The sequence below is a fragment of the Heterocephalus glaber genome, unplaced genomic scaffold (assembly GCF_053883595.1).
Source record: "Heterocephalus glaber isolate CG9 unplaced genomic scaffold, H.glaber_assembly_v1.0 deba00001538, whole genome shotgun sequence".
Lineage (NCBI taxonomy): Eukaryota > Metazoa > Chordata > Mammalia > Rodentia > Bathyergidae > Heterocephalus > Heterocephalus glaber.
Window position 1 is genome coordinate 27594824 of NW_028258333.1, and position 26561 is coordinate 27621384.

Here is a 26561-nt window from a genome sequence, read left to right on the forward strand (position 1 = left end):
CTGAGGACATTTTTTATTATTATTAGAGGGCAAATACTAGACTCTACTGAGTAGTGGCCAGGGATGCTATTGAACATTGTACAACATTCAAGACAGTTACCTATAACAAAGAATTACCTTGTCCAAAATTTCAGTACTGCTGAGGCTCAAAAACAGTTGTAGGCTAAGTATTCTGACTTCCAACCTCTTTAATTATAACCAGTGATAAATATAAATACGTGTCCTTATGTTTCTATAAGCAAAATGTTCACATGTACTTTTCTTTGATAATGAAAGAGTAACATTTGTTCCATGTCATTTTGCTGCTTAAAAATCTCCCACTGCCTTAGACTCCTTTACCAAAGAGTACTAAATTGTCACAGAGGTTGTTACCTGGAGATGCACTTGACATCTTAAAAGTCTAATTGGCAGGAAAATTACAGCAACTTAAAATGTGTGTGCTCTTTAGAGAGAAGTGAGTTTCCTACCCTGAATTATTAGATCTCAGAGACAGCTGGGGCCGAAACAGCTGAGGCTTCCTGAACTATCATTTTGCCAAGTTGCTATCCAGTTGTCCCTTCTCACTGCAAAACTGACAAGGAAGAGCAGAAAAACCAGTACAAAAGCCAACCATACTTGTCAAAAGTTGCTTCTCAACTTTAAAACCCAACTATGGTTCCATCATTGTCAACTTAATTCAGTAAGGGGAGGAATGTACTTGATTGGATGTATACTTTTGGTAATCAAGGAATGTATCTTAGCATGTAAACAGTGAAAAACAATGGCATGTCTAAAAACATACATTCCCTCCTTGAATTTTTAAAATACGTAGCAGTCAGTTATCAAATTTTCTCAGGGAGGCAACCTACAGAAGGCTCACCCTGGACCGCAGCTGGGCCATGTATGGGGATCTAGATCACCACAGAAAAGGTACTGGGGGCCAGAAAGGCCAATGCTATGAGCAGGAGAAGTTGGCACAATGGTGAGCATAAGAGAGAAGACCTCTCCAAGGCTGGTTGTTGAAAGTTGAAGCCCTCGGAGACAGCTAGGAGAGTCACTGTAGTGAAGACCCAGCAGACTACAGTGGTTGGTGAGTTGGTGGGATCAGGACCTCCTACTGGAACCCGGACTTTCTTCAGGGAAAGGGTGGCTCAAATCTGCAGTAGAACCAGGCAGAGTTCAAACCTGCAGGAAGTCAGGAAGCTCAATTCTGGCCAAGTAGCCAGAAACCAGCCTGAATCTCAGTGGACTATGGTGAGCTCACTGAGATTACTTGACTTGGATCTGCATGATGCTGCCCACGTTATCTATCAAAGACAGCAGAGACCTGTCTTGAAAGCAGCCCCCTTTTTTCACTTTCTTTCTTTCTTTCTTTCTTTCTTTCTTTCTTTCTTTCTTTCTTTCTTTCTTTCTTTCTTTCTTCCTTCCTTCCTCTCTCTCTCTTTCTTTCTTTTCTTTCTTTTTTTTCTTTCTGTCTTTCTTCTTCCTCCTTCTCCTCTTCCTCCTCCTCCTCCTTCTTCTTCTTCTTCTTCATTTCTCCCTTTTCTTGTTCTTATTTTTCTCTTGTTTTGTTTTTTCTTAATTCTTCTTATTTCTATAAGACATGAATACAGTCTCTAGTTTTCCTGTTTCTGTTAGTTTGTTCTGTTCTTGTTTTAGTTCCTTCCTTCTCTCTTTTCCTCCTGTCTTCACCAGTTTCCCAAAGTTTACATGATTTTCCTGTGTCATTTAGCCCTAATTCAAACCTTTCCTTCTTCTATTTCTTCCCCCCCCATTAAGTTTATTGGTACATTTTAGGTATAAAATACATTTACATACATCATTGGTATCTTGTACCATTACATTAGTATCTTGGTTCATTTTATTTGTTTTAATTTTTTTTTTTTTTTGGTACCAGGGATCAAACTCAGGTTCTTGCGCTTGTGCAGCAGCAGCAAAACCACTGAGCTAAATCCCCGGCCCTGGTTCATATTGGTTTTTTTCCCTTCCCCTGCCCTCCCTTCACATCCCCCACCCTTTCCTATTTGTAAAGATTTTGTTTCCATTTTTTCCTTTTCTCATATTTTTTCTTTTCCCTTATTTCCTTTCCCCTACCACTCCCACTTCCCCTGCTCCTTTAGTCATTTACTTCCTATTACACGATATCAATTATACATTTTTAAAATTAAAATATCAAGACCTAGGAGACATTACCACAGATTTTACAGAATTTAAAAGGATATGGAAAGCATATTTCAAAAGTCTGTTTTGAAATAAATTTGACAACTTCTAAGAAGTACCTTAGAAGATAAATTAATGAAACTAAACTTGGAGAAAATATAAAATTTGAATAGCACCTATTAAAGAAAGTATATTCCTAGCTTGAAAACCTACCTATATGACAACAGGCTCGTATACGTTTTAACTGATAAATTATATCAAACAATTAAAGCAGAAAAAAGAAGGAACACTTTTCCCCTCATTTTAGGAAATCAACATTGTGCTAATCCTAAAACTGGATAAAGATAATAGAAGAAAAAAGTATGAACATAGATAGAAATTTGTTTAACAAAACAAACTATTAGAAGTCAGATCTGGAAGTATGTAGAAATTGGTTTTGTTATAGGGATGGCAGTGTTGGTTCAGCATTGGAAGATCCACCCCCAAAAGTCATCATTTTAACAGAGGAAAGGAAAAACCCAAATGATCCTGTCACTAGTTGGAGAAAAAGTATTGGACTAAATTCCACAACTGTTCATGATAAAAGCTATCAGGACACCAGAAGTAGAACAGAACCTTCTCAACAGATTAAAGACATGTACTCCATACTTCCAGTGAGAACACCTTATATGAATAGAGAAGATACAATGCTTTCTCCTTAAGGTGGGGAACAAGGGCAGATATGCTTACTCTTCATCTGTCCATTAAACTTTGAAACCTAGGCCCAAACAAAAATAGTCTGGCAATAAAAAGACACAATTAGGATAGGATTGGCAAGATAGAAGCTAAATCTTTATATGTAGATGAAATGATCATCTACAGAGAAAATACTAAGAAATCTCTAGGAATCCCTAGAACTTGTATTTCAATTTAGCAGGATTAGAAAACACAAGGTATATATAAAAATTCAGGTCTATGTATACTTGCTATAAATGAAGAATTGGATATTGAAATTTAAAAGTTATGTAGGAGTACAAAGGACCTAGAAAAGTTAAAAAACAAACAAACAAGTGTTGGAAGACGTTTAGTACCTAATTTTAAGACTTCCAAAGCTACAGTAATCAAGACAGTGTTGGTGTAAGGAAAGACATATAGATCATTGGAAGAAAACAGATAATCTAGAAATAGAACCACACATATATGGTCCACTGAGTTTTGAAAGATTATTTAAAATTAACATTTTATAGAATATAAACTCAATTCGAGAGCCGAGGAAAAGATAGTGTTTTCAGCAAATGGCACTAGAACACATGGTATCCGTATATAAAAAATTAACCTCAACCCTTTTTTTCCATACATGAAAATAACTTGAAGGGATCTATGAACCTAAATATGAAAGCCTAAAGTACAAAACTTTAAAAAGAAATTATAAGGGAAAATGTTTATGAAATTAGGGTAGGCAAGAACTACCTAGGATACAAAAACATGATGTATAAAAGAAAAAAAATGATAAATGAGATTCCATCAAAATTTAGAACTTTAAATGACATCATTAAAATGAAAAGTAGTCCTTAAACAGACCATATTTACAATACATATAACCTATGACCAGAATATATAAGAACTCTTACAGCTCATTAATAGACAACCCAATTAAAAAGTAGACATAAGAAGATAATAAATAGCCAGTACAGCACAAGGAAAGGTGTGCAACTCTAGAATCAGAAAAAATACTAATCAGTACAATAACAAGATTGAATTACACACTCATTAGGGAGATGAAGTTCAAAGTTTTAAAAGCCTTGTCATGACTTTTTCTTTTTGTTGGATTCTCCCCCTTTGCATTTAATTTGTCACGCCCAATGGATTCATTCTGCTGGGTTTCCTGGGCTTGTGATACTCATTGTCTTTTCCTAGGGTATTGTTTAAAATTTTTTGGAGTGCTGGTTTGGTATTCATGAAGTTCCTGAGGTCCTATTTATCGTGAAAGTATCTTATTTCTCCATCAATTTTGAAAGATAGTTTTGCAGGGTACATCAGTCTGGGTTGGAGGCTGTTTTCCTTTAGGGTTTGAAATACATTGTAACAAGCTCTTCTTGCCTTGAAGGTTTGCATTGAGAAGTCTGCTGTGATTCTGATGGGCTTTCCTTTGTATGTGATTCATTTCTTTTCTGTCACTGCTTGTAGAATTTTGTTTTTCTGTTGGGTTTCTGGAATCCTAACTATTATATGCCTATGTGTAGATTATTTTTGATCAAGGCTAGTTGGAGTCCTATATGCCTCACTTATCTGTATGTCAAGTTCTTATCCCCTGCTTGGGAAGTTTTCTGCCCTCACTTCTGTGAACAGTTTTTTTTTGTCATCTCCACTCTCTCCTCTTTCTTCATTGACTCCAATCAGTCTTATGTTATTCTTCTTTGCATTGTCTAGCAGCTGCTGGATTGATTTCTTGTGTTCCCTTACAATTTTAAGCAATTTTTCTTTTCCTCCTCACTAATTGCAATCTTATCTTCTATATGTGAAATTCTATCCTCACATTGGTTCATTCTACTGCACAGACTTTCGATGGAGTTTTTAATCTCCCGGAAATCTGTTTGCATCTGCTTTATGGATCCCATTTGTTTCCTATGTTGGGATTCCATCATGTTCCTCAGATCCTCTATTTTTTTATCTGTGTCCTCTCTAGATTTATTAATCATGTCTTGCACTATGAGCACAATCTTTGCTGTTATCTGAGTAATTATTTCTGATTTCATTTTTCCCAGATCCTCGTTTGTTGCCAGTGCAGAGAGTCCAGGTGGCTGAGTATCAGATTGTTCCATCTCATTTCCCTTTGGGGTTGTTGTAGGTGATCCGCAAGTCTGTTTTTGAGGCTTGTTTATGTGTCTTCTCATTTCCATGGGGGGGGGTGTTACTTCTGGCACCCGCCCGGCTCACCTCTGCCCTAGGTGCATGGAATGGCGGCATGGGAGCCTCCTTCCAAGTGCTGGGACTGGCTCACCTTCTCTCCTCCTTCTTCTATTTCTCTATCCACCCCCCAACTCCCTCTAAGTTCTCTTCCAGAGGGTAAATTTTCTATAATGAAGGGTTTATTTACTGCAAACATATTTCTAGCAGGTCTTGATTTTGATATATAACCACAAGTCTAGTTCATGCAGTTAAAGGTGACAGATTAATAGTTACCACAATTTGTCACTTTCTAACCTGTGTTTGATGCTATTGATGATGCTGATTGTATTACTTTGGCTAAGGTGATGTGATTGTTTTAGTCAGTTGTCCTGCTTGGTATACCAAAACTAAGATTGCCTAAGGGTCATTACAGATTCAAAACCCAAAGACCAGCTATACCTGGACAATGCCTCTGAGGAGAAGTCATTCCCTAAGGGTTTTTAATATTAGCATTAAAGATACTTGCAATAAGCAATATGCATGTATCAACCTAGGAATTAAACCAAAATCATCAACAACAAAAGAATAAAAATAAGAAGACACCTAAAAAAGATTCAAACCCAGACTTCCAGATCACCATAGGCAAATCCAAGGGGCAATGAGGTGGAGCAACCTAAAAGTTAGGCATTTGGACTCCCTGAAGTGGTAATGAGGGAAGTAATAAAACAGATGAAAGAGGCTCTGAGAAAAAATGAAATCAGAAATACTTTCCTAGGTAACTACATAGATGGAGACCAGAATGAAAAATATGCTTAGTGCTAGGATATGCTTATGCTAGAATAGATACAGATAAAAGAATAAAGGAGCTCAGGAAAATGATGAAAACCATGAACACCCAGCATAGGAAAGAAATGAAAACCATGAACACCCAGCATAGGAAAGAAATGGAAACCATGAATGTCCAGCATAAGAAAGAAATGGAATCTGCAAAACAGATTCAAATAGATATCTAGGAAACTAAAAGTGCCATTAAAAGTATACACAGCAGAATGAGCCAATGGAGGACAAAATATCAGATATAGAGGACAGGATTGAGATTAGTGATCATGAAAAAAGTGGGTTCTTAAAAATAGCAAGGGACCAGGAGAAATCAATGCAGCAGTTCTACATGATGCAAAGAAGAAAAACATAAGATTGAAGTCAATGAAAAAGCAGGACATAGCACAAATGACATTTAGAAAACCTGATCATGGAAGTAATGGCAGAAAACTTCCCAAGCAGGAGAAAAGAATTTGACATACAGATAAGTGAGGTGTATAGGAATTCAACTAGCCATGATCAAAAACAATCTACACCTAGGCATATAAGAGTCAAGATTCCAGAAACCCAACAGAAGAACAAAATATTAAAAGCAGTTAGAGAAAAGAAATCACATACAAAGGAAATCCATTCGAATCACAGCAGATTTCTCAACACAAACTCTTAAGTCAAGATGACCCTGGAGTGAAGTATTTCAAACCCTAAAAGAAAACAATCTCCAACCTAGATTGATGTTCTCTGCAAAACAATCTTTCAAAATTGATGAAGAAATAAGATACTTTCATGACAAAAAACACCTTAAGAACTTCATGAATACCAAACCAGCACTCCAAAAAAATTCTAAACTATATCCTAGAAAAAGACAATGAGGACTACTACTCTATGAACCCCAACAGAATGAAGCCAGTAGGCAAGGCAAGAAATTAAATGCAAAGGGGTGGGGGATAAAAGAGCTAATAACAGCAAAATGTCATGACAATGATAAGTCAATACATATCAGTTATAACCATCAATGTTAATGGTTTCAATTCACCAAACAAAAGAAATAGGCTGGCAGAATGGATCAAGAAGCCGATTTTTCGATCAAGATCCAACAATATGCTGTATACAAGAAACACACTTAATTCAAAAAGAAATTCATAGGGGCCAGGAATTTAGCTCAGTGGTTTAGCCACCTGCTGCACAAACCCTGGTACCAGAAAAAAAAAAAAAAAAGAAAGAAAGAAATCCATAGACTAAATGTTAAAGGATGGAAAACAGTACTCCATGAGACAGGAACCTGGATAAAAGTAGAGATAGCTATCCTATTTGCAGACAAGGTGGATTTCAAACCAAAATTAATTAAGAGAGACAAAGAAGGTCACTACATCCTTGTAAAGGGAAGAAACCAAGAAGAAGAAATAACAATCATAAATACATTTGCACCAAATACTAGTGTACTCAACTATATAAAAGAAATATTATTGGACATGAAAAATAAAATAAGCATTGATACTTTACTAGTAATTCAGCATCCCACTGTCACAAATAGACAAATAAGCTAGAAAAAAAGTCAACAATGAAATACTAGAACTGAACCAAACTTTTGAACAACTGGACTTAAAAGATATCTACAGAGTGTTCCACCCCACAAAATCAGAATATATATTCTTCTCAGCTGCACCTGGGTTTTTCTCCAAAATAGACCACGTGGTAGCTCATAGAACATGCTTAAGTAAATGAAAAGGAATGGAAATTATTCCCTGTATATTGTCAGACCATAGAGCAATGAAATTGGAGATTCATAGCAAAAGTAACCACAAGAACTTCACAAACACATGGAAATTGAATAACATCCTCCTGAACAACTGCTTTTGTCACAGAGGAAATTAAAGAAGAAATTAGCCATTTTCTACAATTAAATGATAATACTAACACAACATACTGAAACTTATGGTACACAACAAAAGCTGTCCTACAGGGAAATTCATAGCAGTGAATGCCCATATTAGGAAAACAGAGCAAGCTCAAGTAAACAACCTAATGCTGAACCTCAAGATCCTAGCAAAAGAAGAGCAAGACAAACTTAAAGCTTGTACAAGGCAGGGAATTATAAAAATCAGCAAAATCAATGCAATGAAGACTAAGATAGTGATACAAAAAAAACAATGAATCAAAGAGTTGGTGATGCAAGAGAAATCCAGAAGATCATTAATATCTACTTTGAGAAACTGTACTCAAATAAGATGACAAACATAGAAGAAATCAACAGATTCACAGATACATATGAATTACCAAAGTTGAACCAAGAAGATATAAAAATTCCAAACACCCTAATTTCAATCAGCGAAATTGAAAATGTAATTAAAAATCTACCAACAAAGAAAAGCCCAGGTCCTGATGGCTTCACTGTTGAATTCTACAAGAAATTTAGGAAGAGTTGATGGCACTACTTCTCAAACTCTTTAATGAAATTAAAAGGGAAGCAATACTCCCAAATTCACTCCTGGAAGCAAGAGTTACCTTGATTCCCAAAGCAGAGAAAGACCCAACCAAAAATAAGAACTACAGGCCATTCTGCCTAATGAACATAGATATAAAAATCCTCAATAAGATACTGGCAAATAATGTAGAGGATCAGCAAGAAGATCATATACCCTTACTAAGTGGAATTTATCCCTGGGATGCAAGAACAGTTTAACATAAATCAATAAATGTAATACACTAAATTAACAGAGTCAAGGACAAAAAACATATGATCATCTCAATAGAAGCAGAAAAATCATTTAACAAAATCTAACACCTATTCATGATAAAAATCCTACAGAAAATTGTAATAGATGGTGTTACGGTTTGGGCCTAGATGTCCCTCCAAAGCTTCATGTGGTTATAGGCTTAATTTAGAGTGCATGAAGCTTGAATTGATTTGTGATGCAATTCTAGGCTTAGGACATCTAGGATTAAGGATGTGAGTGCTACCTGCTATAAGTAGTCTGAGTAAGATAAAAGATGGTGTTAAATTCTGTTATTGCTTTTACTGCCTTGTTCATTCCATGTTGTTTCTCCTCTGCAATGCTTGTTTGCCATCTCAGGCTCAGAGCCAGCCAATTATGAACTGAAATGTCTACAAACCGTATGCCAAATAAATCCCTTTCCTTTTAACTTTGGGTGTCGGGTATTTTGTCTCAGCAATAAGAGAAAAGTAACTAACACAAATCGCCTTTATCTCAACCTATAAAAGCCAGCTATGAAAACCCAACAGCCAATAGCAAACTAAACAGTCAAAAACTGAAATCTTTCATGCTAAAATCAGGAACAAGACAAGAATGTCCACTATCACCACTCCTGTTCAATATAGTTCTAAAAATATGAGGCAAAGCAATTAAATAAGAGAAAGAAATAAAATGAATAAATATAGTAAAGGAAGAAGATAAAACTGTCAGTGTTCACGGTTGACATGATATTCTATATAGAAGACCCCAAAAACTCCACCAAAACTTTAAGACTTAATAACCAAATTCATTAGAGTAGCTCGATACAAGGTCAACACTCAAAAATCAATAGCCTTCTTGTACACAAATAACAGACTCACTGAGAGAGAAATTGAGAAGCACTTCCTTTCAGAATAGCATCCAAAAAAATGAAATATCTAAGAATTAGTCAAACAAAAGAAGTAAAAGACCTCCACTTTGAAAATTACAGCACTTTGAAAAAAGAGATCAAAAAGCAGATCAGAAAATGGAAAGATATCCCTTGTTCTTGGGTAGAAAGAACCAATATAGTGAAAATGGTCATACTTCCAAAGCTGTTACATAGACTCAATGCAATCCTGATTGAAATTCCAATAGCATATTTCACAGAATTAGAGAAAACAATGCAAAAATTCATTTGGAATCAGAAGAGACATAGAATAGCAAAAGCAATTCTAGGAAACAAAGACAAGGCAGGGTGTATCAGAACCCCCAACTTGAAACTATACTACAAAGCTACTGTGATAAAAACAATATGGTATTGGCAAAGAAACAGACCCAAAGATCAATGGAACAGATTAGAAGATCCAAAAATAACCCCAGACATACTCAGCCACCTCATATTTGACAAAGGAGCCAAATACCTTCATCAGAGGAAAGGTAGCCTCTTTACTAAATGGTGCTGGAAAAATTGGGTTTCAACTTGCCAAAGATTAAAACTAGACCCATTTATTTCATCATGCTTTAAACTAAAATCAAAATGGATCAAATATCTAAATATTACAACAGAAACACTAAACCTGCTGGAAGAGAGGTTAGGTAGAACTCTTGAATACATTGGCATGGGAAAAGACTTTATGAAGAAAGCCTCAGTCACACGTGAACTAGCACAAAGAATCAACAAGTGGGATCTCTTCTTATTTTTTTCCCCTTTTAGGTTATTGGTACATTTTAGGTATACAATACTGTTACATTCATCATTGGGATCTTGTACCTTTACATGATGTATCTTGGTTCTTATTTTTTCTCCATTCCCCTGCCCTCCCTTCACCCCTTCCACCCTTCCCTATTTACAAAGACTTTGTTTCCATGTTTTTCCTTTTCTCATATTTTTTCTTTTCCCTTCCCCTCCTACTTCCCCTATTCCTTTAAACATTTTCTTCCTCTTTCACAATATCAATTATACATTTTGATTCTTATTTACACTTTTAGTTTTTCACACCAGAGAAACTATTCAGTATTTACACGTGTCCTATTTATTTCACTTAAGAGTATGCCCACACAACAATAGGACACACAATAAATAGGACGAACAACTCAGTATTTCCACATGTGTGTCCTATTTATTTCACTTAAGAATATAGGACACACATGTGTAAATACCAAGTTGTTTCTCTGGTGTTAGAAACTGAAAGGGTCAATACGGAAAAAAGTGCATAATAGACATTGTGAAATAGGAAGAAAATGTTCAAAGAGGAAGGGTAAATAGGAGGGGGGGTGGGGGGGAAAGGAAAGGAAAAAAGGAAAAAAATGGAAACAAAGCTTTTGTAAATAGGGGGAGTTGGAGGAGTTGAAGAGAGGGGAGGGGAATGGGAAAAAATAAGAGCCAAGATATTCAATGTTCAGGTACAAATTCCCAATGATGAATGTGATCATAATGTATACCTAAAATGTACCAATAAACTCAATAAAATTTTTTTCTCATGGAATTTACTTAATTTTGCAAGATAACCCTTTTGTATAATAGTTTTGTTTTCTTCTACCTTAGACAACTTCACTAATGCCAATAAGCACACAAAGTGTTGTCTGCTTGTTACTGACCCTTCCAAGTATGTTTGTTGGCCTAGTCTGAGTCTTATTGTCTGGAAATGTTCCCAGAATCAAGCACAATTTTCCACCATAAAAAAGATGCTTTTTACCATTTTCTATGGTGAGTGTTTACAAGAGTAGATTACATTTGCATAAAAACAATGGATGTGCTTAAAATACTTGGGGACAAAATTATAATGTTTTGAAGAAAGAAAAATGGCAGGAAAGTGCAGCACATTATTGTCCTGAGATATTGGAAAAGTCAGTTCTGTCATCTACCTTTCCTTTAATCTCTATAGCATATGTCATCTACAAGTCAAAATGTTAGTACTCAGTTGCAAACTATGTCTTGTACCATGTGTCTCTTATGTAAAGCTCACAATTCAGGGATATTTTCCTATAACCTAAGGACATGGGTCCTGAGACAAACATTTATGAGATACTACATCATCCCTCCTCTGTCCTACTCTAATCCATAGCACATTTTTAATATGTTCTTATTGGTTGAATGACTCTTCAAACACCCAAAAATGGATAGACTCTTGTTTTTGTCCTTGGATAACCTAAATAGTAATGGAACCCTGGGAAAAACACCTTTAGCCTGCCTATATTGAGAAAGAGAAATTATTGTTCTTTAAAACCAAAGCATAAATACCATCTTAGTAACCAAGTAACTATATTACTTTCTTCCCTTCACCCCACCATAAATAAATTCTGGTTTTTCAAGAGGAGTTATAGACAAAAGCTTCTAAATATCACAAAGATAAACCATACAATGTTGGAAACAAGCAAAAAACTTCAAAACTTTCACATTAAACAAAGAAACCCCTCAAGAAAAACACTGAAAGATGACATGAGGTCCAGAGCAAGCTAAAAGAATATAAATGGATGTTTAGGCCAATCATGAACTTAGGTGAGGCATTACCATGCCAGATATGTGAGCATTTTTGATACCATCTTTATCCTCAACTAAGAGATAAGACACTACATGTGAAATTCTTCAGGAGCGGGAAGAAAGATATGTAATTTTACAGGTTTTGGGAGAAAACTATTCTATGGTACTACTTACTTTCATTACTTTACTCTCACCCTTTTCAACACACACGTATATACACACAGAAACACACATATGTAAACACACATATACCTTTTCAGTCTAAAACTGACTACTCAGGTTGGCTAGAGTAGTAAATGGTATACCATTGAGATAGCCTTTTTATATAGAGCCATGTCATGGAGACATCATCACTGCTCGTGGTTGGTGGCATTAAGGAGCTTCTTCATTGTCTTAATTACTTCTCTTGTTGCTGAAACACAGTACTGGGCACCAACAACTCTGAGGAGGAAAGGTTTATTTTGGTTGAGAGTCTGTAAATATTTCATTTCACAGTTGGCTGGCTCCAAGGCAGGGAGGCATGGCAGAGGGGCATTGAAGAGGAGGCTTCCTTGTGGGATGGCCATCAGGAAGCAGAAAGAGAAGAAAGGAGGAGGGAAGAAGATAAACTCTTCCAGGCCACACTGCCAGTGACCCACTTCCTCCCACTGGGCCTCACCTCTCAACATCAGACTTAGCTATAAATTCATCAGTGGACTAATCCACGGATGAGTACCATGCCCACTTAATCCAATCACCTCCCGACACTTCACCCATGAGTGCATGAGGCTGGGGGAACATCTAGATATAAACCATTACACCCATCTTTATCAGACACAAGTGTCCTTGACCACATCCTGCCTCTGGGCTATTTGACCTGGAATGCACTGAGAACTGCTGAAGTATAAGCCTACAGCAGCAGGGAGTTATGTGTGCATGCAAGGGTATAATGTTCTCCTGTCAATTAAGGCCAGACAGAAATGCCTGGGGCTGCCTACCTTGTTTGTGAATGCCAGCAGAGTCAAATCCATTACAAAATCCCCTTAAACAACTAGCCAGTGAATGTAAATGTGAGACAAGAATAAAACTTAAGTTTCCAGGCTACTTAAAAACTGATCCTTCTTATCTCTTCAGAATCCCTACATGGTTTTTGTTACCAGAGTAAACTGTGCACTCCACCAAGTTTCTCTACACTCTATTCCTTACAAGCTACTTATTACATTTTGGCAAAACAGGCAATCTTAATTAAGCTCTCCAAAAATGAACCACTAAAATGGAAATATCTACATTCATAAATAGCTTTTGATAACATTATTGCGACTTTTATTTTCTTGACTGGTTGATTTTTAACCTGAGCTATCTCATTTTTGAGCCAAAGCTAATAATATAGGCAATAGATTTTCTGTTTAGTATTCAGACAACTAACAGTCACAGAGTGAATTTGCTGGGGTTTTTTTGTTTTTGGTACTGGGGATCAAACTCGGGACTTTGCACTTGCAAGGCAGGCGCCGGAACCACTGAGCTAAATCCCCAGCCCCCAACTTGGTGTTTTTTACTGGCCAGATCTCTCACACATATCCAGAGGGCAGCCTGTGCTTTTGAGCATTCACTATGAAATCACAGGTTACAGTCTCACTGCCGCATACTGCTCCTTTCAGCCAGGATGTCACAACCTCTGAAACAACTTGTGAGCTTTTTTTCTGTTAACAACTGAGGCCAAAGGAAGTAAGTGATGAGCTGGTGGGAGAGATGAATATTTTAACGCAAAAATTCAAGCTATACTTGTGATTTTTGCAGAGCCAAAAAAACCCCATGAATTACAGCGAGCAAATCTCTAGCTATTTTTGTCTAATTATTTTAGTACTTTAAAATAAGTTAATTAGCAATAGGCTACAATTCCAGATACACAGAGAAAGATCCAGATTTGTGCTCTAATGAATGAGGCTAACCAAATTTTAATATCTGTGATACTTTCAGTATTTTCTTCTAAAATTCTCCAAAGTTATTCTAAGAAAATTTCATATTTCCAGCTTTTTATTGCTGTGTTATACTGAAATTATCATGGAAGAAAATATTTCATCAACTAAATGTAGCAAGTTAAAAGTTAAAATGTCATTGTTAAGAGTGTTGCTAGTAAGTTGTTAGAGATGCATGTTACAATTTAGTTAGGCTAGGCACATTTAAATCAGCTCTACAACTTTTATCTTTTGGAAGAAAGGATTTGGCTTTTATCAGCTCCCTGAACTAAGCATTTCTACTTGTCAAAATCTCCTTTGGCAATCAGCACCTCAGTCACCCCAAGTTGTGTCTACCAAGTACCAACCCTCAGTGCAAATATCTGAATCACAAACCTTCAGGGACATCCAGTCAAACCCAAGAAACCATGCTTATGCTGGCATAAACGGTAACGACACAGTTCAGTTGAAAATATGATACTCTGCTATCCCATTTCTGCTTCTTTGTTCCCTGAATCAATTGTGAAAATCTTGGGAAGTTGTAATATTTACAAATCTTAAAGAATGAGCAATTCCTTTAACAAAGAACTGCCTTCTTTCATTTCTTCCCATCCCCAACCTTTCAGTCCCCACCGCCTTAGAATATTTATATTTTTAATTAATCTCAGTGGTTGTAGGAAGAAACTTAAAATCACTGAAAAAGTCTAACTTTGTCATTATAGTTCAGTCTGAAGAACTGAAATTTTCAGTAGGTAACTATGATATCATTAACTCCTTTATTTCCCTTGTTATCACACAGACATAGCTTCAACTATTTCCAGGAGAAAAAGAACAACAAAGATAAAGCACATGGAAAGCCTAATTCACACTAAAAGCTTTCAAACAAAACAAAAGAAGCAGCAGAAACAGCACCCCTTAACAACTGGAACCTGGCTTGACTCTCAAAAATAGGTCATGTTATTCTCCTGTTAGACATAAACAATCTCTCAGAATACCAACCTCAGACAAGGTCAGTCTGAGATCATAATGAAGTACTATTTAAAAAGCTACATCTAACTTTTAAAGCAATTTTAATTTAATCTCATTTTACCCTATATGTAAGACTTACCGAGATACCCAGTTATAGAACTGTCTTTGCTTTATGACAGCATTCTATCTAGAGATAACCTCTACTCCCTTTCCCCAAATCTTTTCCCAAATTACCCAATTCTATAAATTCCCAAATTACTCCAATTCTATAAATTCTTTCTAGGGTCTTCCTATTACCGATTCTCATGGTTCCTTGTGACTCTCCCTTGGCTGTAACAAGTAATAAACCCAGCATGCTGAACTACATATTGTACCTGGGGCATCTTTGGCAGTACATAATCATAGAACTGCTAAGCTCCACAGTTTAAATGAAGTGACCCACCAAACAAACAAGAACAAAACCAAAACACAAAAAGGAGCCCATCCTGCAGAGAACTAAGGGAAGAGCTGGCCTGAAGGCCTCCTCCTTGTGGCAGTAGAATATGAACTGAGATACCCAGATCTGGTCCATTTGACTTCTTGAATCAGAAACTTCTTCCTTGTTTATCTTCAGATGTTTCATTTTAGGGCCCATTTCAAATTCCTAATAAATTTCCATATCCCCTTAGTTGCTGACTCAAGAATCCATACTATTGTTTCATTCTCTCTTCACCAAATATCTCTGCTTCTTGAACACTTGACACCTTTATTCTCTTGACATTCTTTTAGCCCACTTCCTCTCAGTGTTTTGTGAGTGCAGCTATATATTCTAATTATCCATTAGGCTAGTTTCTCTTAGACATTGAACTCAATTGTCCCCTCAATTTCTTATAAAAAATCCAGAGGAATTTACCAAAGTGAGTAGATGTCTACGCCATAAGCCGTGAACTTTTAGAACAATATGTTCTCTCTCCCTAACCCTCTTTCTCTCTCTCTGTCTCTGTCTCCCACCTACACTCTCCACACTGAATGGACCTGACTTCCTCACAGTTTATGAATCACAGATTAGAATCCGCCCCCCAGTCTCCGACTCTCTTGACATAGATAATGAAAGGTACCGACCTGCATTTGTGGATCAGAAAAATAGAAGAAAGCTTTCATGGGCACTTTTGTTTCAAAAACTCTGGAGGAGAAGTTGTTGAAACAGAGTTACAGATCACCCTACTTCTTGATGTACCCTAATGAGAATCAGGCTAAAATCACTCTTCCATCACACTGCCTCAGAGTTGTTAGGGAATCCTGCTCTTTCTCCAAACAAAATAAAGAGTAAAAGCAACAACCCTTGAAAATTCTCCATCTCTCTCTCCTTCTCCTCTCTTTCTTCCCTCCCCCTCCTCTCCCTCCTCATTAAATTCTTGCAATCAGCTTGGGGAGGCAACTGGGATGCAAAGTACTATAACATCAGTTGGCTTTTATGGGAGACACTGAGTCTGGAACTTGATAAACTTGATTTACTCCATGGGAATAAAGGTGTCTTTTTAGCTCAGGGAAACAAAGAATTCCTCCAAAGCTGCCTTTGGCAACTATTATCAGCCCAATAACCTTAGGATCAAGTTAAGTGGCATAAAAAAGAAGATGCCAAGAGCCTGAGGCTGTTTTTTGGAAATCACTGATAGGTAGCTCTAGTTGAGTGACAGAACGAGCAGGTCCTAGGGAAAATGGAGTCATAGCCACAATTTAAGGAAAAACTCATTGAGCTTGGGGATAAGGTCACTGAAAAATCTTGAGGTTGAAGCTCTCCAAACTTAGCAAAGCCAGATTGATGTGTTCCTTGTCTGCCGACATGAGCAGTACTCCTCAAAGTGAGGCTCCCTGAGCCTATTAAAAATGAAAATCTTGAGTCACAGACTATTGAATCAGAATCTATGGGGGTGGCATCCAAGAATTTGCATTTTAACAAAGTCTCCAAGAGCACATTCCAGTTTGCCTGGGCCTGGACTGAGAAGAGGATTGTTTTCTGGAGCTTCTTTTCAGTTAATAAACCAGACCCACTTCTCACAGTTCCAAAGACTTAGACTGTGAACTGACTCCAATACTGGCTCACAGCACCACCTAAGGAAATTATTTAGCCTTTCTGAACTTTAATTTCTTATATGACACATTGGGAATAACATCTATTACACCAGTATATGCTTCATATGAATCTTATAATGGAAGCTTCCTGTAAACAGTGACTATTTGGAGGCTGGCTTTTCAGAATATTCTTGATATTCCTCTCCTTAGCCATATATAGCTTTTCCCTTCTACTGAGTAAAAAAATCTGTTATCAGCTGGTCTACTTGTGTGCTAATCTACCTGGGGTCATGGCTAGGAGTGGGAGAGAAGAGCCAAAGAAATGCTCTTCATAGAGGCCAGTGGGGTCTCATGGCACTCTGTAGTTGACAGCTGTTGTGAAACTCAGACTTGTGGTGAGGGTTTTCTTGTCTCCCTAAAGCTGCTAAAATGACTGGCATTGCAATAGATAACTTCTAGAAAAAGAAAAGTAAATAGGGGAGCAGGGAGTTGTAAGTTGGGTTGTACCCCCATTGTCTGAGGGAAAAAGGTCCATTGGATTAATGACCCAGAAAGAGTCCAGGGAAGGTAGGTTCAGCACAGAATCTATGGCTTGCCTCTCAGTCATTGTCTCTATCCCCTCCAATCAGGGGAGCTTCATAATCTTCCCTTTCGCTTTTCCTGGACTCATCTCACATGCTCCTTTGACAACATTGTGCTAAGGCCAACCTTGACTTCACAATTTTCTACACCTCTGCTTTGCTCCTGCTACTACTTCACCCTGCAAAACCACTCAGCCTAATAATCTTCCCATCACAATTCTATTCTTTCCAAAATTCTTCCAGGTATCTCTTTCCTATAAATCACCACATCCTTTGATCTCTCATTTACCTCTCATATCTCTGTGATTCTTTCATTTTTCTCCAAATTGTATCTAACTCATGCATATTCTCATCTGTTCAAGCCTACTTGATACTTGATGCAAACAATGGCATTTGACCAGGTTTAATATACCTCACAGCATCTACTTCAGAGCCCTATGCATAGAAGATGTTCAATAGATAAGTTCTGACTTGAATGTACTGCCAAATTTGATCAGGATACTGCTATTTAAATGAGATGAAAGCAATGGGAAGGGGACCAAAAGTTGAAAGGAGCAGTGAGGGATGGGAGGGTAGGGTAGAGGATGAAAAAAGAATTAAGACATGTTATGTACATGTACTAATTCCCCACTATAAATGTAAGCATTATGTACTGCAAATATGCACTAACAAAATTTTTTTAAATCTCTAGAAAAGAAAACAAAGTCACAGCCACCTCTTTGGACTCTCACAAATACCAGGGAGATAATTTGGGGTGATGATCCTAACACTCCATATCCGAGGTCACATTCTTAAAGTACAGTGTCTATAATGGAATACAAATGGAATCCAAATATGTTGGTGTTGTGAACAAATAAACAAATAGAGTAATCTTGATTTAAATCATGAACCTATCTTTTCTTAAATGTGTTATCTAGACAGGCTGCATAAGACTCCTAAGGCTCACTTTTAAGATGGGATGGGAATAGTACCTACATTTGGGAGACTTCATCAATATTAAATCAAATGAGACATATAAAACAGTAAAATATACTATGAAAGGCACTGTAAAATATCTAGCAATAATAACATATTGCTATTATTGTTATGATTATCCAAATTGTTCACCTATATAAACATTATCTAACTTAAGTAATATCGGTTTACTTATAGAGATACATTGCTTCCTAACAATTCTGACAAGTGGCATGATTGTCTTTCACAAACTTTAAAAAAAGTAATAAATGTATAAATTAATAAACTTCCACAAATTAGGGAAGGACTTGACTCAAGTTGCACACCTTCTTTTAAAGAATGTGTGAATTCCGTGGGGGTGAGGTGTAAAAGCTGGTGTTTGAAAAATAAATTAAAAATAGATCTTTAAGAAATAAAAATCTGTGTCTTTTGGCATTGCTAAAATGCAGAAAACACATCTGCAGTATTTGGAATGAACAGCCAGATTGAAAGCCATGGCATCTAAATCCAGGCTGGATTTAGTTTTCCTAAAAGCCACCCACAGTTTCAAACACTATTTTCTAAATGCATATGCCCAGAAATTTGTTAACTCAAATATTAGAAATGATTTTTAAAATTATAGAGAAATTAGCTAGTCAGATGAGAATATTTAAGGCCCAGAGAGATCTTAAAATTGCCTGGAGATTTTTTTTCTTAGGTGGTACAGGAGAGCTCATTACATCCTTTGTTGTCAACATGGAAATTTTTGAATGAATGTTTTGGCACAAAAGCCAAGAGGACAGTGGCAGAATCAGCCTCCTTTTTAGACTTATTATTTGGTAAGGCAAATTCTGGGAAGTCAAATGCTCCTTCTCTGCTTGTTCAGAGGTAAGTAAATTGCTTCTGCAAGGGAGATCCAAGGCCTGACAAGACCTTTTCTTGCAGGCTTCATCCAGAAAGCTGGAATGTGTCAAAAAATTTTTTTAAAAGGAACAAAATAAAAACAAAATCACTAAGTTTCACATTAATACCATGCTTGTAATACAGCTGTGCGAATGGTTGAAAAGGAAATCTTCCTAGTTCTAAGACTAAACTCCACTGAGGAATGGTTATAGTATAAGTATAATGGCAAGATGTGGATATATGTGAGCATCATTGAAAAATAACTGGCATAATCCTAGAGAGGAAAGGGTGATCCTATCTGTAGATCTTCATTTCTACCTTTTTAATTCTCTCCCTTCCCCCATTTCTTTTTCTTCTTTTCAATGATATAGCTTTACTATTTCACATATATAAACCAGAATGAAGTGAAAATTTCTGAATTAGAACAGATGGCTGAAGACAGTTCTTCAAAATTAATTCCATGGGCTGTTAATAAGTGTTATCTGGGGAAAAAAAGTGCCTGGAAAATATTGTGTGAGTTAAATTTAAAAATTTCACTAAAATACTTGGTACTGCCTTTTAGTTGCTAATGTGCAGGTGAATTTTTAGAAGAGTTGCTCAAAATGTAATCTTAAGCACTTTTCTAACTTAGTTGATTTTTTTCCCTCACAAAAAATACTTTAGTATACTAGAGAACGAATAACCAAAAGGCAGTTTAACTGCACAACTTGCAAACTCCCAAAGTGCACCTAATCCCATAAAAGAGAAAACTGAGTTATTTGTTCCTTGAGTGGATTCTTCTTGGTTTCTCCAAAGACTGGTTCCTACCTAGGGAGAATCAGGAAATAGTTCTCAGCCAAAATACAAACCAGGCTTGTCATATGGGTAAGCGCTTTTATAAGAAAAGAACTATACATTGGAAAGGTGAGACTGGGAGAGGCCATAGAAAAACTTGTGCTATGCTCAATATTGAAAAAATTAAAATGAGGTTTCCTTGATTCTCAGTACAGAAAGAATGGAGAAAGTTGGAGTCAGTTTATCCCTTATCCCTCTCCTGCCTCTATCCCACCTCTAGTAGGCCCCCAAGGGATTCCTCAAAATGTGCAGGCCTTATGGAGTACAGTTAAAAATAACACCTTCTGGTGTGTACATGACTCCTTCATTTTCTAATTTGGAGAGGGAGGGGGTAAATTATTTTTTACCAGAATAATTACTGTTTGGAGAAAGTGGTGCTATTAAATAAGAAATTTTATTTTAATGAATTCTTTGATTTAACTAGCTGACTTTAGGCTTAGGAAGGCCAGGGAGAGGTGAATAACCATACACAAGAACCTAGAGGAGTGTATAGGGTTCCCAAGGTAGTCTGAGTGTAGGGGAACAAAGGTAACAAAATTAAAAAATAGGAAGAAGAGAAGATTTAATCACATGATGTAAGGCAGAGGTACAAAATGGTATATGTTATCCAGGAAGACATTTCTGAAATCCGATTAATTTTTAAATTATGCATACTACAGTGATTAGAGAACTTTCCTATGTCAGAGTTTTTCAAAAGTCTATAAAAACTATTTGGAAACTAAATCTAAAGCAAGTTTCATGTCTCAGAATAGAAAAAGGAAAGAACATGAACATGTGGGATAATTGACCCATAAAATGATGTAACCTGGTGACAGTGGAGCTCACACTATAATAAAAGAAATCTCAACATTAGCACAATGTCTTGTACTTGCACAATGTATAAAATGAAGGGTTGGCAACCTTGAGTAAATCTCAAGGAAGAGGGAGATTCTAGCTAATATCTGTATAACAGAAGGAACTGAGATTTTGTAAAGAAGAGCCTTGCACTGCAAGGACTTGCACTCACTACCTCAAAAGGCCAATAACCTTAATGAGTTGATTTATAGCCCTAATGATTAATTAGCCACATCTTCTTTGATGCCTTACTAGCAGTTTAAATTCAGCATGATCCTGATTGTATAGTCTGCATTTCTTCCCCAAGTCCCTGTGTCTGTTGACTGCTTCTGTGAATGTCTTTTTCATCCCACTTCTCAGTAAGAAACTTATCCTTACCTCTTTCTCCCATTCATATCACAAAGCTAACTAGTCATGAAATCAACCTAAGTTTTGCTTATTACCACCTTCTAAGCTTTCTCACTTCATCAGGTTAGCTTGCATTTTCTTGCTGGAGCCATTCTAAGCACCTCTTGGCTGTTTACTCTCTCTACTCCATCCATCTTCCAGGCTGCATGGATTATTATCTAAACTGCTGATCTGATTGGGTTACTCAACTGCTAAACATCATTATATAGCTCCCCATTGCTCATGGGATGAAGTTCTCTATAGCCTGGCTAAAAGATTTGTTGCAAATGTATTCTTCTGTCTTGCTACAAGTTACATCTATCATTCCTCACCCTGTACATCATACTCTAAGGCCACCCATACCATTTTCACTGTTAAATCTTTTCCCCTCCTTTTCTTGACTTTCCTCACAAAGATCCTGACTCTGTGCAAAATATCCATGCTTCCTACCATAATTCAAGCTATCAATAAAAGATAAAAATAAAACATCTGATAAAAATTTGTGTTTTCTCTTCACATGCATTTATATTGTTTAATATTTTAAATCAATAGAGTAAATAATATGCATTATTTTGCATGTTGTATCACACTCATGGGAAAGAGGTACAGAGATCTTTAGTAATTGCTCAGATTATACCTTGCCAGAAAACACTTCTCTCCATGACTGGCAGGGTTTGACCAATGGATTGCCTATTTTTTGGAGGGCAATACTTCCTAGTAAGGTAGCACAGTTAAAGTACAGGGCACAGGTTGTGACTTGAGAATGGAATCGAAGTGTGTTAGACTCCATTTTCTTGTATAAGGAACTTTAGGCAAAATATTGTACTTTTCTGATACTGTACATATTGTCTTACTTCCCAGGATTGTTGTGCATATTAAATGGCATTAGGCATGTAAAAAGACTTTGCATACAGTAGAGAACAGCTTTAAAATCTGTAAAGTACTACACAAGTGTGCTATAAGGAAAAAACTAAAACTAGAATAAAAATACGTGTGTTGTAGGGTTGATCCGTGTCCCACAAACATATGTTGAAGTCCTATCCCCATACCTGTGAGTAAGATATTACTTGGAGATAGGATCTCTGCAGATACAATCAAGTCTAGGATGAGGTCATTAGGGTGGACTGTAAGCCAGTATGATTGGTGCCCTTATAAAAAAGAAAAAGGAGACAAAGACACACAGGGAGAAGGCCATGTGAAGAAGAAAGAAGATAAGGAGTAATACGGGTTTAAGACAATATAGATCACCAGCTATCCCCAGAAACTAGGTAAGAGGCATAGTTCCACTTCAGAATCTTCAGAGGGAGCCAACTCTGATGACATGTTGATTTCAGACTTCCAGTCTCTATCAATATGAGATAATATACATCTATTCCTTTTAGACATTCAGTTTGTGGTACTTTATTAAGACAGCCCTAGGAAACTAATACACACAAGCATGAATTTTAACTCTATCATTTAGTAGATGTATGAATTTGAGTTAAACTATTTGACCTAATACTTTAAGGACACTTACCTTTCTGTGATTGTTTCTCTGAGGCCACTTGCCACACCTTTGACCACAGTGCTAGCTTTGGGGGTCAGCACCACCTGAGATATAAAAAATGAACCCTTCTTTCTTCTTTCAGTGATGGAGGCCTGAAGAAACTGGATCAGTTTTTCAGGGTCTGTGGTGTTGGCCCAGGGTGCTGGCATCATCTGCCCAGGCCAGAGAAAGGGTACTTCCAGAGCCACTGGGCTGTGGTAGAAGACTAGCACTTGATAGTCCTTCTCCCACAGGTACTTTAAACTAACTTCCTGGGCAAAAATTGCTGGGCACATTTTGTTTCCATAGATATCTTTCAGCATTTGGACCAGTTTTTCATGGTGATATTTCTGCATCCCATAAAAATGATTGAAGTCCAAGAATACCACCTCCTTATGGTGATCTGTGAGGAATGCATTGATCTCCTCAAGACCTTCATTGACTTTGGCACTGAACAAGCCATGTGCAAAATAAAGTTCATTGTCAGGATCTCTAGGCTTGGTGGAAATTCGAAGATCAAAATAACGGATTCCAGCTCCTAGTTGACCAGTGAAGTTCATTGTCTGCGTGGCCAACCATTTCCTCATCAGCTTCTTGGCTACAGTTCCAAATACAGAAACAAAATTCTGAACAGTTTCTGGCTGTTCAGGACCTACTGGAGAGGCTTCATCAATGTAGAAGCTGAAGGAATCATGCGACCCTAGAAGAATAACAAAGCATAATGTGGTTACTGCCCAGTCTTTCATCCTGTGTAACTTTTTTCCCTCTTGCAATACCCATAATTTTCCCTCAAATGAGCCAAAAGAAATATTGAGGAATATTTAGTTAATTCTGCTATCTTCATGGACCCATTTTATAATCTAGTATAGGACAGAGAGCACTTCAATCAATCAAATTGTTTGTAGAATAATATTTCTTTAGATCACTATTTTAAAATTCAAATAATCATATCCTCCTGTGAACCAAGAATTCAATGCACTTTCTAGGTTTGGATTTTGTACAGATGGCATGTGATCATTCATAAAATGAGATTTATAGGCACTCATTAGTTTCCAGATATTTTTTCTATAATCTCACCTTTTCCCTTCATTTTCAGTTGATTTTGGTCCTCTGTGGATCGCCTCAATGAATAACTTAAATTCAGGCAGGCAATCTATAGGAACTGTTACTTCATATACTTTATTTTTTTAAAAAAGTTACTTTTGATTTTTCTGATTTAAAAATTAACAAATGCTCATTATAAAAATACAGTATGAAAGAAATATGCAATGAAAAGCAGAATTTCTAGAAATAATACTGGAACATGGTTGGTTATACTCTTTGAAGTTTTATTTCTCTCTCATCTTAATATGTAATACAATTAAGACTTGTTTATTTTTTATTTTCTTTCATCACAAATTTATATTCATTACAGTAATTAACACTTTAGATGAGAAGCATATATCTTGAAAAGATTAGAAAATAGACGAAGTTAAAGTTAGTATTAGAACTAAGATAAAACATTTTGCAAAAATCAGAGGAAAGATTTGAAGCAGCTTTCACCATGTTGACACAAATAATTTTTTTGAGGTTATGTATAAAAAAGTCAATTTTCCACATGAAGCACTGAAATGCTGAGATATCTCTCATCTCTTTTCCACTGTTAGTGTCTATTGTCTTTGAATTCATGGACCATGGGAATACGCCATCAGATTTCATTCAGTGTGGAATCCTGTCTCATCTCTTTCCACTGAGAGCAGCTCCTCTGTTTGAAATCATGGAGAATGGAAACATCACCTCAGATTTCATTTTCCTAGCCTCTTCGACCACACCACAGCACACCAGATTCTCTTTGGGGTAATTGTAGCAGTTATGGTCACCTCCCTCTTTAGCAATGGCCTCATGATTCTCCTGATTCACCAGGAAGGACTTGTTTATTTAAAAAAAAAATGTACCTCATACACTTTGGAAAGCATAAGAAGTCAAGGGGATAGAAGAAAGGAGGAATAAGACAATAGGAGATCACAATGCTGATATATTTAACTTTATTCCAGATCTTATGCTTGAGCAATTGTGAATGTAGAAGAAACCAGGAACTTTAAAAATATTGAATAAACAATACATTTTTCTTTCAACTTAACAAAACTGACAGCATTTAAAAATTAAACTAGGGCCAGGGATTTAGCTCAGTGGTTTTGCCACCTGCTGCGCAAGCGCAAGGACCTGAGTTCAATCCCCAGTACCAAAAAAAAAAGTTAAACTAATAACTCTCATTCACAGATATTTCTTTCAACAGCAAAGTTCTCCTTGGATGTTGCTTTTGAATTTAGAAGAATTTCTTACTCAGAAGAATGAGGACTATTAATTAATTAATTTATTTATTTATTTTGGCAGTTATAAGTATTATCACTCCATAAATGTTGCAATGAACATGTGTATGATTTACCTGTAAGTGCAGTGTGCCACTTGAAATATAATTGGAATCCAATAAAGAAAAATTTTTTCAAGGTTGAGTTTTGTTTTTCAAGTCTTTTTTTAATTCTTGGGCATGACTTCCTGCATAGCTCAAATAAAATGAATATATTCTAGATCCTTCAAACATCAGACAGGGCAGATATACTTCAAATTCTGACATGAATCCATAAACAAACCTTGTCTTTTTATCTGTTAATATATCTATTGTTAGTTGTTATATCATTTGTTATTTCTATTGCCAGCCCTCAATCACTGGACCTAAGATGGAAGAGGAAAATTTTTCTTTCTAACACAATGATCAGGAAGCAACCCCAGCAGCTGAGGGCTTCAGTCCTATAACTGAAGGAAACACATTTCATCAACAACTAACAATTTGCAAAATGAGCCTTAGCTTCAAAAAAGATCACAGTTATGGCCAATACTTTGCATTCTGGTGAGATCTTGAACACAGGACTTAGCAAACTCATACTCATAGTCATGATTCATACAAATTGCTCTATAAATTTTAAGGTGACTATATTTGCGATAATTTTTGCAATAATACAAAATGCTTCTGTTTGATAAACTACATTTATTGATTTATTAAAGTACTTAACTACATCTGATATGAAGTGACATAAGCATTATAATATAATATTATATTTGGATCTTATGAGTAAATGGATACAATGATGAGATAATTACATCATTCTAATTTAAAATCCTCATTAATTGGAAATAAGTTAGCTTCTCTGCATGGAAAAACTAGATCTACTACTAATTCTTTTTTGCAAATGTTTGCTTCAGATATAGTGGTTGACCTCATGGTAAGCAATTTTTTCTGATTTTTTAAATTCATTCATCATCTGTTCATTCAAAGATCTATTAAGTACCTGTTATACCTACTTTTACTATGACATGCAAAAGACAAGCATTGTTCCTATCCTCATGGATTATAGCTTACTGTTCAATACACACAGGTAAATAATTACAGTACAATTTGGCAACAAGTTTTTAGGATGTGTTGGGGTAGAGAGCAGAAAATGTGTGATGATTATCAAGGGGTGTATAAAAATAATTTAAAAAGAACTAGGATAAATGCAAAAGAAGTCTTGCTCTTTGGACTAAATGATAAGGGGCTTAGGGAGTCATAAAAATAGTAGAAAATGAGCACATCAATGGGTGATTTTACCTTAA

General features: G+C 36.4%; 1 protein-coding gene across 1 annotated transcript in view; it reads right to left on the minus strand.

The window, feature by feature from the left end:
- Plcxd3 (phosphatidylinositol specific phospholipase C X domain containing 3) overlaps positions 1-26561 on the minus strand; it is a 203054-nt gene that overhangs the window by 65812 nt on the left and 110681 nt on the right. Inside the window, exon 2 of the mRNA XM_004848575.3 lies at positions 22923-23631. Coding sequence (XP_004848632.1) covers positions 22923-23631 — 709 coding nt within the window. The remainder of the gene's footprint in view (positions 1-22922; positions 23632-26561) is intronic.